Source organism: Bubalus bubalis, chromosome 4, assembly GCF_019923935.1.
Source record: "Bubalus bubalis isolate 160015118507 breed Murrah chromosome 4, NDDB_SH_1, whole genome shotgun sequence".
In the NCBI taxonomy this organism is placed as follows: domain Eukaryota; kingdom Metazoa; phylum Chordata; class Mammalia; order Artiodactyla; family Bovidae; genus Bubalus; species Bubalus bubalis.
Window position 1 is genome coordinate 88,885,266 of NC_059160.1, and position 13,287 is coordinate 88,898,552.

Genomic DNA, 13,287 nt, shown 5'->3' on the forward strand with positions numbered 1-13,287 from the left:
TTTTGTCTAGTATACTGTAAGACAATATTTATAATATGTTGATTTTATATCTTAATTTGTGTACTTTGAAAGACAAATTTATTTATAAGTAGGTGAGAATGTAGCAATTAAAACAAGGGGATTGTGTTGTGACTAGGTTCTTTATTGTCTCTGTCTCTTTTGAATTCTGGTCTTTAGAATTTCTGAAGATTAAAAGAAGAAAGATTACTAAATAATTCCCTAAATACTGTATGAATCCATGCATTCTGAAGTCAATTAGTATATTTACACTTATTAGGAGAAAAACTACCTTTTTTCTCTACCCTTTTAAGTTCATTACTAGGACTGCTGTAACAAGAGGCAGATTAACGAGAGAAAAGCATACAGATTTATTTAATTTTTACATGACATGGGAGCCTCATAAGGAAATGAAGACATGAAGAAACAGATAAACCCAAGTGATTTTTTTCAGCTATATTAAAATATAATTGACATATAACACTGTGCAAATTTAAAGTGTATAATGTACTGATTTGATATACATATATTGCTCTATGATTACTGCCATAGTGTTAGCTAACACCTCCAGTAATGGGGAGATTTGATTAAGGGTACAAACCTGATTGTATATATGGAAAGACTGAAAAGTCATGGAAAGATGTCATAGGACAAAGGTGAGCTAGGTGCAGTAAACTGGAAGTGGAAGAGTGTGATCAGCAAGGCCAGTTCATTCAGATTCCTCTGTGTCTCTTCATCTTTGGAGATAAGGATGACCCGTTCCTCCAGGTTGGGTACGGCACCTCTCATTTGAAGGCTTTATGATCTGCTTCAGAGAAAATCAGAACGTCTCTCCTGCACAAGCCATTTCTCAAATTCTTTTAGCATGAATATTCAATATGGCAGGTGCTATATTTTGGGACAGAGTTCTTATCCGAGGCTGTAACTTCAACACAGAAGCTCCAAAAGCCATACTTAATAGAATCACCTGAGGCTCTTACAAATTTCAGCTTGTCTAGTTAATGAGTTTCAAATTGGGCAGGCTATGACTTCAGGGAATAACAGGCATTGGCCTAAGTTCTACATCTGAAACTAAGTCAACTATACTTAGATTTTTTTAAAAAAGACATTGGTTCCTCCATCTGGGATTCCAGGCTTAGCCAGCCAACTACTGATTGCCTAATCTGTATGTACCCTTCTGAAGGATTATATGTGAGAGTCACTCATATCACAAATTCTCATATGATTGAATTTAGAATCAGGAAACTAAATAAAGAGAAGTCTAAATGGTTGAACCTGAGTTCCCTGGAGAGACGCTCTTTATACATCTTCTGTTGAGGATTTGTCTTCTCATGTAATTTGTAGGAGAGGAAGCCAGGACAAATTCAGAGTTCAAAGGATACATGTCTTGAAGCCTCTGCCTTTAGGAAGATACTCTGGGGTATCAATTTTCTGCTCTCAGTATGATTTCTAACCAGAAAGAAAAAAGGATGTCTTGCTTTTTCTATAAGTAGGCTACAGAAATACTGATTCCCATAGGCATAGAGACCATCACAGTCCAGATGAGAGCCCACCATGAAAAGACCAGAGCGACAGGAAATCTGAGTCAGAAAAAGCCCGGAACACGGTAATGTCCACTACGGTTGCTCTAAAGTTTTTCTTCTCTCTTTCCTAGTCCCTGTCTTTCCCTCAGCTAATCCACCCTTCTTTTCCTGTCTTCTCATCAACTTTCTATCTGCTGGAGATTGAGCTCCCTGACGTAGGACCACATTTTCCATACACTGAGGCCTTTGTGCTTGGTTACTCTGAGCAGCCACTTGGGAAGAGTCTCTAACCTCAGTTAGTTATGCTGACTTTGGGATCAGGCACATCTTACATCTTGGGTTCAAGTGCCACACTGGCCTGGGCTCCAGCAGTGCAATGAGACCTGGGACCAGCAGGTGGAAGTGCAACGGTCAAGGTGGATGGGTAAAGTATACCCACCCAGAGTAGATAGCTGATGGTCAAGAGTACACCAGAGCAGATCAGATAAACAGCAGATAATGGTAACTCAGATGAAACCCTCTTCTTCTAGGATGTCACACCACACATACTACAAAAAGTTCAGTTTTTTCCTATTAATAATTCCCCTTGACCCCAACAAATACTGATGATGTTAAGCACACAGATAGAGAAGGGTAGAAGTCTAAACAGGTTTAAGGGAGAATATCTGAATTCAAAAAGTTCCAAGTTTCCTCCAACTTTCACCATTCCCCTGTCCAGGTGCCAGTCTAGACACCAATGGTCTTTCTGCCACTTTTTACTGAGTATTCAATTCCTACTCCAGCCCATCTGTATTTGGTCATGAAGAATACTCCCACATTCAGTGAATAGAGGAAATATTGAGCCTCTGTCCATATCATTTTCAATATTCCATCAATCCCAGTATTTATGCAATTAACCAACATTTAAAAAACTTAAAAACATGTAAGGGCAACAAGACTTTAGGTACCCCATGATATATGTTACAGACCTCCTTCTCCAAGGAATGATCTAGACAGCTATTTCCTTACAAAGAATATGACAACAGAGAAGGCAATGGCACCCCACTCCAGTACTCTTGCCTGGAAAATCCATGGATAGAGGAGCCTGGTAGGCTGCAGTCCATGGAGTCACTAAGAGTCGGACACGACTGAGCGACTTCACTTTCACTTTTCACTTTCATGCATTGGAGAAGGAAATGGCAACCCACTCCAGTGTTCTTGCCTGGAGAATCCCAGGGACGGGGAAGCCTGGTGGGCTGCCGTCTATGGGGTCGAGCAGAGTCAGACACGACTGAAGTGACTTAGCAGCAGAACACATGTCAAGTTCCTGAACCCAAATTGCAACTCTATGTCTTACATCTCTATGATCTTAAGAATGTTTTGTAAGTTTTCTGTGTCTCATTCATAAAAAGGTCTGCATCAGGACTGTTTCATAAACAAATAGAATCACACCACCCAACCGGCCTCCTGCCCTACTGCTGCATCACATAGGCCCATCTTCCAGGACCAAAGTTTTTCAGATTTGGACCCTCAGATAACAATTCCCTGATATCTTCTGCAGAATCTGGCATGTTCTTTGGTGTAGAGTTAGAAACACAAATGAACACTGTGGTCAGGTGTACTTTAAAAAGTCAGTCTAGAATGATACAAGCAATTATCCACTTAATTCATCCAGAAAATTCCAAACACTTGGAGACATTTTCAAATTCTAGAAGATAATGATAGAAATCATTGTCGTTTGTTGTGACTGTTATTTTACTAGTGAAGACAGTAGAGAAAGTACTCACTTTGACAGGACTTAAACTCACAGATGAGAGAGACTCCTTAAAATATTTTTTTTTTCAGCAAGTTGCTCTCATTGTTCACTGAATCAGTTAATTTGGGTTATTCTGAACTGCAAATTCAGCTACTGGACAGACAGATACAATCTGGATCTAAGTTCCGCTATGACTCATAGTCATAAGGATTTAAGAAAGAATAAATAGATAAACTGAATAAATCAATGTTCAGAAAAAAATGAATGACCAAGTGAATGTTATAGGCTTTAACAGCCTTTCCAGTATTGTCTGAAATAGGCCAGTAGGCACCAGATATGTTAAGTACACCATTGGTTACACAAAACTGAGACAATCTGTACACACACATGCAAACATATACATACACATATACCATTCTTTGCTTCCCACTTTGTTGTCTTCTTAGTGCTGAATCCTTATCAAGCTTATGATTCTGCAATCTTTCCCAAAGAAATTAGCTGAACTGTCTATCCAATTCACTTCATTATTTATTCAACATATTTGCTATGGAAGACCAACCATATGTGCTTTTCACTGGACCAAGAGTTATGGCATGGAGATACAAAGTAATATAGAGCATAATCACTCTCTTCAAGGAACTGTAGTATTATTGTTTGGGAAGGAAAAAGAAAGAAATGTGCCATATACATTCTAACCACTAACTGCCAAAAGAAGACAGTGATTCAGCAAAGGCATAAAATAAAGAGAGTCGCCTTACAGTGGGTGACTTAATGAATTAGCACAGAGTGGAAGTATATCTGTTGAGGTCCTCCCAGAACAGATACTTTGGTAGTAGTAGTATTACATGAGACTGGGAGAGAGGGAGAGGAGCCTGTGAAAGACAAAGAGCAAGGAAATAGAATTGGGCTGGAAAAGCCTTCAGACCAGATATGACACTGCTAACAGGAAAGAGGGAAGGAAAGCAGAATCGTCTAGGGAGAGTTTCAGACTACAGTACAGACCTGACAAGGATTATCCAACCCTTGGATGGGTGGGGAGCTCTGGGGCAATTACTGACCCTCAGACAAGGCAAAAATGGTCAAAATGTGGTATCTAAGGTATGCTCGGTCATTGACTGCCTGGGAAGTTTGGCCTCCGCTAAAGCTGCAGTTATTTTCAAAACATCAACTGGATGCTGTCAGCAAGCTCATCATTTTCAGCTGCATGTTGAGTTCTTTCTCCCAACTGGAGCACCTCACTGGCTGCCACATGAGGAGAATCAGCATATTTAAGAAAAATGTAAGAAAATGGAAGGCAGAAGTGCCAGATGAGAACAATAATGAAGACATAGGTTAAATCCTGGTGTAGTCACTTATTCACTCTGGTAAGACAAGATATTCACATACTTCTCATTCTACATTAGAAAAATTAGGATATAATAATCTACCCAGAATGTTTTATGAAATGAAATGAGAAAATGACAATTTTAATTGAAATACAACACATAACCTTTTGTTATATTCAAGTATACAACATAATGATTTGATACTTGTATATATTGCAAAATGATCACCAAATGAAAGCCAAGCCTTAAGTGAAAGTCGCTGCGTGGTAGAAAGACCTGATGTCTCCAGACATAGGGAACAGACTTGTGGACACAGTGGGGGAAGGAGAGGGTGGGACAAACTTAGAGAGTAGCATTAACATATATACACAACCATGTATAAAATAGACAGCTAGTGGGAAGCTGCTGCATAACACAGGGAGCTCAGCTCAGTGTTCTGTGATGAGGACTGTTCTGCAATGTTGTATGGACGAAACCAACACGATATTGTAAAACAATTATCCTTTAATTAAAAATTTTTTAATATAAATGTGAAGAATAAAAGAAATATTGATTTTCTATCCCATAAATTAGCAAATAAAAATAGATAAATCATGACCATACCAAAAAAAAAAAAAGACCCAGTGTCTTGAGGTTTTATAGAATTGAGGTATACAGATTGGGGACTTGGACAAGTTATATAATTTATGATAGTCAAATTTCTAATTCACAGAAGGTACTCAGCAATATCCTCCTTATCCTTTCTTCACATATCCAAAATTCAGATACGCACACACACTCACATACATGCACACAGAGTCACACTCTGTCATCTTTTAATCTTGTCCCAGAGAGTCAAATTGACAATAGGTGTTAATGCATAGTGTCAATAATAAAAAGCCAAAGAAAGATAAAATGATATTATTAGGAAGTTATGGCTTCTAAAAGGGTTTTAGAGTGGAAGATTGGAAAACAGGGGAGAGAAGACAAATGCTGAAACAGCTTCCCAGCAACTCTGCCATGATTTACAAAACATGCACAGAGTATTGCTGATAAAGCAGTGCCCAGTTGAAGGAGACAGAACAAATTCAGGGTCTGCACAAATTAGAAAATTTCTTCCGTGTCTTTAAAACAGAATGTAACCTATGGAAAAATAATTGTTTGAAACAGAACACTAGAAGGGTAAGCAAACTTATAGACATTTGATAAAGACATACGTGAACTCTAAATGGGAGTCACACTCCTATTTAGTGTGGAGTAAGTTCATAAAAGTGGATCCGTTTCTCCATAGTTGGGTGTAGTAAAGAGAAGTTTCAGGTACATTGCTATATTTTTTTCTAGGAAAAACCCTTTCTAAATGGCCTTGAGGAACCACAGCACCATCACTGAGTTCATCCTCCTTGGGCTGTCTGCTGATCCCAAAGTCCAGATACTGCTCTTTGTGCTTTTCATGGGGATTTACCTCCTAACCATGATGGGGAACCTGATTCTGCTGCTGGTGATCAGAGCTGATTCCCATCTCCACACACCTATGTACTTCTTTCTGAGTCACCTCTCTTCCCTGGATCTTTGCTTCTCTTCAGTCACAGTTCCCAAGCTCCTGGAGAACCTCCTGTCTAAAAAGAAAACTATTTCAAAGGAGGGCTGCCTGACTCAAGCCTTCTTTGTGTTTGACATTGGAGGGACAGAAATCTTCTTGCTCTCAGTGATGGCCTATGATCGCTATGCTGCCATCTGCTACCCTCTGCTCTACAGTCAGGTGATGAGCAGCCAGCTCTGTGTGAGGCTGGTATGGGCTTCATGGGGCCTGGGTTTTCTGGATGCAGTTTTCAACATCCTTCTGGCTATGAACTTGAACTTTTGTGAGAACCATATCATCCCCCACTATACCTGTGAACTGCCCTCTCTCTTCCCTTTGTCCTGCTCTGATATTTCCACCAATGTCACTGTCCTGACAGGCTCCACACTGCTACATGGCTTTGGTACCTTCTTCCTGATCTTATTCTCCTACACACGCATTGTTTCCACCATCCTGAGCATCAGCTCCACCACAGGCAGAAGCAAAGCCTTCTCCACCTGCTCCTCCCACCTCACTGCAGTGAGCTTCTTCTATGTCTCAGCTTTCCTCCGTTATCTCATGCCAACCTCAGGTTCACCTCTGGAGCTGATCTTCTCCATACAGTATGGTGTAGTTACTCCACTAGCGAATCCCCTCATCTATAGCCTTAAAAACAAAGAAGTAAAGACAGCTCTGAGAAGAACCCTGGGGAAATGTTTGCAATGGTAGAGGTAGCAAGCTGTAAAGTGAAGACAAATCAGGGTCATTTGTAGAGATGTGGATGGACTTAGAGACTGTCATACAGAGTGAAATAAGTTAAAAAGAGAAAAACAAATACCAAACTATTGTTGTTCAGTCACCCAGTCATGTCCACCTTTTTGAGTTGGTGATGCCATCCAACCATCTCAACCTCTGTCATCCATTTCTCCTCCTGCCCTCAATCTTTAACAGCATCAAGGTCTTTCAAAACAGTCAGTTCTTCACATGAGGTGGCCTAAATATTGGAGTTTCAGCTTCAGCATCAGTCCTTCCAATGAATATTCAGGACTGATTTCCTTTAGGATGGACTGGTTGGATCTCCTCACAATCCAAGGGACTCTCAAGAGTCTTCTCCAACACCACAGTTCAAAAGCATTAATTCTTTGGCCCTCAGCTTTCTTTATAATCCAACTCTCACATCCATATATGACAACTGGAAAAACCATAGCCTTGACTAGATGAACCTTTGTTGGCAAAGTAATATCTCTGCTTTTTAATATGCTGTCTAGATTGATCATAGCTTTTCTTCTAAGGAACAAGCATCTTTTAATTTCACGGTTGCAGTCACCATCTGCAGTGATTTTGGAGCCCAAAAAATAAGGTCTGTCACTGTTTCCACTGTTTCTCCAACTATTTGCCATGAAGTGATGGAACCAGATGCCATGATCTTAGCTTTCTGATTGTTGAGTTTTAAGCCAGCCTTTTCACTCTCCTCTTTCACTTTCATCAAGAGGCTCTTTAGTTCTTCTTCACTTTCTGCCATAAGGGTGGTATCATCTGCATATCTGAGATTATTGATATTTCTCCCAGCAATCTTGATTCCAGCTTATGCTTCATCCAGCCCAGCTTTTCTCATGATGTACTCTGCATATAAGTAAAAGAAGCAGGGTGACAATATACAGCCTTGATGTACTCCTTTCCCGATTTGGAACCAGCCTGTTGTTCCATGTCCAGTTCTAACTGTTGCTTCCTGACCTGCATACAGATTTCTCAGGAGACACGTCAGGTGGTCTGGTATTCCCATCTCTTTCAGAATTTTCCACAGTTTGTTGTGATCCACACAGTCAAAGGCTTTGGCATAGTCAATAAAGCAGATGTTTTTCTGGAACTCTCTTGCTTTTTTGATGATCCAATTCAGTGTTGGCAATTTGATCTCTGGTTCTGCCTTTTCTAAATCCAGCTTGAACATGTGAAAGTTCATGGTTCACGTACTGTTGAAGCCTGACTTGGAGAATTTTTAGCATTATTTTACTAGCATGTGAAATGAGTGCAATTGTGTGGTGGTTTGAGCATTCTTTGGCATTGCCTTTCTTTGAGACTGGAATGAAAACTGACCTTTTCCAGTCTTGTGGCCTCTGCTGAGTTTTCCAAATTTGCTGGCATATTGAGTGTAGCACTTTCACAGCATCATCTTCCAGGATTTGAAATAGCTCAACTGAAATTTCATCACCTCCACTAGCTTTGTTCGTAGTGATGCTTCCTAAGGCCCATTTTACTTCACATTCCAGGATGTCTGGCTCTAGGTGAGTGATCACACCATCATGATTATCTGGGTCATGAAGATCTTTTTTGTATAGTTCTTCTGTGTATTCTTGCCACCTCTTCTTAATATCCTCTGCTTCTGTTAGGTCCATACCATTTCTGTCCTTTATTGAGCCCATCTTTGCATGAAATGTTCCCTTGGTATCTCTAATTATCTTGAAGAGATCTCTAGTCTTTCCCATTCCATTGTTTGCATCTATTTCTTTGCATTGATAGCTGAGAAAGTCTTTCTTATCTCTCCTCGCTATTCTTCAGAACTCTGCATTCAAACGGGTATATCTTTCCTTTTCTCCTTTGCCTTTTGCTTTCTTCTTTTCACAGATATTTGTAAGGCCTCCTCAGACAATCATTTTGCCTTTTTGCATTTCTTTTCCCTGGGGATGGTCTTGATCCCTGCCTCCCGTACAATGTCACGAACCTGCTATGTATAAAATAGGTAATGAGAACACATTGTATAGCACAGGAAACTCTACTCAATGCTCTATGATGACCTAATGGGAAGGAAATCCAAAAAAGAAAGGATATGTGTATATGTATAGTATAGCTGATTCACTTTGGAGTACAGTAGAAACTAACACAACATTGTAAAGCAACTCTACTTCAATAAAGCAATTTTTAAGTAAAAAATAAGAAATAAAAATTTTTAATGGGAGATGATAAATTAAGAAAGAACTATAGGCTTCAGGATATCTGGTGAGTTAACACTAAAAGCTTCCTAGTGGTCCTCTGTTTTAGATGCTCAAAGATGCCACAGAAAAGCATAAGAAAAACGCATGAAGATACTTTGAGGGTGGCGTCAGGATGGGAGAAGACAGTTCAGATTCAATCCTGCTCAAAGGCCTATCAATGGAAATATAGTTATCTTGGCCAAAAGTTGTGCTTAATCATAATTTATTTCTCTATCATTTCATTGATACTGAGTAAAGTTGGCTCAGACGGTAAAGCATCTGTCTACAATGCGGGAGACCTGGGCTTGATCCCTGGGTCGGGAAGATGCCCTGGGGAAGGAAATGGCAATCCACTCCAGTACTATTGCCTGGAAAATCCCATGGACAGAGGAGCTTGGTAGGCTACAGTCCATGGGGTCGCAAAGAATCAGACACGACTGAGCGACTTCACTGGTGACTAGTAAAGTTGTATGTGTACTGAATTATTTTTTGGAATTAAATTAATAGAAAGGCAATGAAAAACATAACATTTCACCAAAAGTGTTGAATTTCAGGGAAAGAAAAGTTATCAACTTAGGGCTTATTGGAGGGGTTGGAGCTTTGAATGGGAAGCCTTGCAGATAAAAAAAAGTGCTATGTTCTGCCCAGAGTGACTGTCATGTGAGTGACTTGGGTGATGCCAAGAACTCTGCTTTTCTATTACATGAGAGTTGGAATTTGAGGGGGAATGTTGCACATTCAAGATAACACAAGAAAATTTAGCCTCTCCAGCATCTCAACTTCTTTAAAGCACTGGTTTTCTCTAGTATGTCCACTTGGAGAATGCAAGGGTTTTTAGTCTTCCTTTCTCATTATTTTAACAAGAATTTATGAAATATAAAATACGTGTTCTATGACACAGTAACTTTGTATTTCATGAGCATTTTTACATGCTACTTATGATTTTACTTGAAATACATTGCGTTTTAAAGTCATGATAATTTGCAATCATCCAATGCTATTTTCTGGATAGCAATAATGAGAATTATTACAGTCATGGATATGGTTAATAGATTAAAACACTTTAAAGTTCCACTTAACTTTATTTTTCCACAAGTGAAACATGTATACTGAATCATGTACTAAGTAACAACACATCTGTTATTTCTAATTTTTTGAAGTTATAATAAGAAAGCATCACGGTCATCCAAGTCTATGCCCCAGCCAGTAATGCTAAAGAAGCTCAAGTTGAACGGTTCTGTGAAGACTTACAAGACCTTCTAGAACTAACCAAAAAAAAAAAAAAGATGTCCTTTACATTGTAGGGGATTGGGATGCAAAAATAGGAATTCAAGAGATACCTGGAGTAATAGGCAAGTCTGGCTTTAGAGTACAAAATGAAGAAGGGCAAAAGCTAAGAGAGTTTTATGAAGAGAACACACTGGTCATAGCAAACACCCTATTCCAACAACACAAGAGACAGCTCTACATATGGACATCACCAGATGGTTAACACTGAAATTAACTGATTATATTCTTTGCAGCCAAAGATGGAGAAGTTCTATTCAGTGAGCAAAAACAAGACCAGGAGCTGACTATGGCTAGGATCATGAACTCCTTATTGCAAAATTCAGGCTTAAACTGAAGAAAGTAGGGAAAACCACTAGGCCATTCAGGTATGATCTAAATCAAATCCCTTATGATTATACAGCGGAGGAGACAAATAGATTCAAGGGATCAGATCTGGTAAACAGACAGCCTGAAGAACTATAGACAGAGGTTTGTAACACTGTACAGGAGGCAGTGACCAATATCATCCCAAAGAAAAATGCAAAAAGGCAAAATGAGGAGGCCTTACAATAGCCAAGAAAAGAATAGAAGTGAAAGGCAAATGAGAAAGGGAAAGATATACCCATTTGAATGCAGAGTTCCAAAGAATAGCAAGGAGAGATAAGAAAGCCTTCTTAAGTGAACAATACAAAGAAATAGAGGAAAACAATAGAATGGTTCAATGGGAAAGACTGGATTTCTTCAAGAAAATTAGGGATACCAAGGGAACATTTCATGTAAGGAAGGGCACAGTAAAAGACAGAAATAGCAAGGACCTAACAGAAGCAGAAGAGATTAAGAAGAGATGGCAAGAATACACAAAAGAACTATACAAAAAAGGTCTTAATGACAGGGATAAGTATGATAGTGAGGTCACTCACTTAGAGCCAGACATGCTAGAGTGTGAAGTTAAGTGGGCCTTAGGAAGCATTACTACAAACAAAGCTAGTAAAGGTGATGGAATTCCAGCTGAGCTATTTCAAATCCTAAATGATGATCCTGTGAAACTGCTGTACTCAATATGTTGGTAAATTTAGAAAACTCAGCAGCGGCCACAGGACTGGAAAAGGTTAATTTTCATTCCAATCCCAAAGAAGGGCAATGCCAAAGAATGTTCAAACTACCACACAATTGCACTCATTTCACATTCTACCAAGGTAATACTCAAAATCCTTCAAGCTAGGTTTCAACAGTACATGAACCAAGCAAACTGAGAACTTCCAGATGTACAAGCTGGATTTAGAAAAGACAGAGGAACCAGAGATCAGTTTTCCAACATCCATTCGATCATAGAAAAAGCAAGAGAATTCCAAAGAAACATCTACTTCTTCTTCACTGACTACGCCAAAGCCTTTGACTGTGTGGATCACAACAAATTGTGGAAAATTCTTCAAAAGGTTGGAATACCAGACTACCTGACCTGCCTCCTGAGAAACCTGTATGCAGTTATAACTAGACATGGAACAATGGACTGGTTCCAAATTGGGAAAGGAGTACACCAAGGTTGTATATTGTCACCCTGCTTATTTAACTTATATGCAGAGTACATGATGTGACATGCCAGGCTGGATGAAGCACAAGGTGGAATCAAGATTTCTGGGAGAAATATCAATAACCTCAGATATGCAGATGATACCACCCTTACGGCAGAAAGTGAAGAAGAACTAAAGAGCCTCTTGATGAAGGTGAAACAGAAAAGTGAACAAAAATGGCTTAAAACTCAACATTCAAAAAAATATTTCATGGCATCTGGTCCCATCACCTCATGGCAAACAGATAGGGAAGCAATGGAATCAGTGAAAGACATTATTTTCTTGGGCTCCAAAATCACTGTGGATGGTGACTGCAGCCATGATATTAAAAGACACTTGCTCCTTGGAAGAAAAGCTATGAGAAACCTGTACAGTACTTTGCCAACAAAGTTCTGTATAGTCAAGCTATGGTTTTTCCAGTAGTCATGTATGGATGTGAGAGCTGGACCATAAAGAAGATTGAGCATTGAAAAATTGATGTCTTTGAACTGTGGTGTTTCAGAAGGTTCTTGAGATTCCTTTGGACTACAAGGAGATCAAACGAGTCAATCCTAAAGGAAATCAACCCTGAATACTCATTGGAAGGACTGATGCTGAAGCTGAAGCTTCAATACTTTGGCCACCTGATGGAAAGAGCCAACTCACTGGAAAAGACCCTGATGCTGGGAAAGACTGAAGGCATGAGAAGAGATGAGGACAACAGTGGACAAGATGGTTGGATGGCATCACCAACCCAATGGACATGAGCAAACTCCAGGAGATGGTGAAGGACAGGGAAACCTGGCATGCTGCCATTCATGGGGTTGAAAAGAGTTGGACATGACTGACTGAACAACAACTCTTTCTCCAAATGTATGTGTGAGCTGAGATCTCACTATTTTAAGAGACCTAATATGACCCAGAGACATCCCCTCTATCACCCCTTTAAGACACATTTCCTCCAGTTTTAGAGACAAAAAATAAAATAAAATAAACAGAGGGGGAAAAAAGCAGTGACTTTTATAATTAGCCCTGTTGTTATTTTCTCACTGTTAATCATCACTTGTTTACTCATTGGCAATGAGCAACCCAAACCCAAACAATGACCTTAGGATAGCAGTCATATAGGCATTGACTCTGGAGGAGGCATATGGGAATTCTTCAGAAGATCTTGCTGATTCTTTTCACTGCACAGTTCCCTGATCTAGGAGGCTTGACTCCCGTTCACACTCTTATATCCCGCCTCTTCTCCAATCCCAGCAGCACCCTCTCTGCTCTAGTTGCAGAGAAACCTAACAACCTCCTTGCATGTGACAAATGGATGCTAAGTCACTTCAGTCATGTCTAACTCTTTGCAACTCTATGGACTGTGTAGCTAGCCA

The 13,287-nt window shown here is 39.6% G+C and overlaps 1 protein-coding gene across 1 annotated transcript; it reads left to right on the forward strand.

The window, feature by feature from the left end:
• Positions 1–5,916: 5,916 nt before the first annotated feature.
• Positions 5,917–6,846, forward strand: LOC102416175 (olfactory receptor 8S1-like). Its single transcript, XM_006049132.4, has one exon. The coding sequence runs from the start codon at positions 5,917–5,919 to the stop codon at positions 6,844–6,846; it is 930 nt and encodes a 309-aa protein (XP_006049194.3).
• The last annotated feature ends 6,441 nt before the right edge of the window (positions 6,847–13,287 follow it).

Excerpts from the sequence above, each read along its gene's own strand:
- LOC102416175 (XM_006049132.4), top strand. The coding sequence starts at position 5,917 with ATGGCCTTGAGGAACCACAGCACCATCACTGAGTTCATCCTCCTTGGG.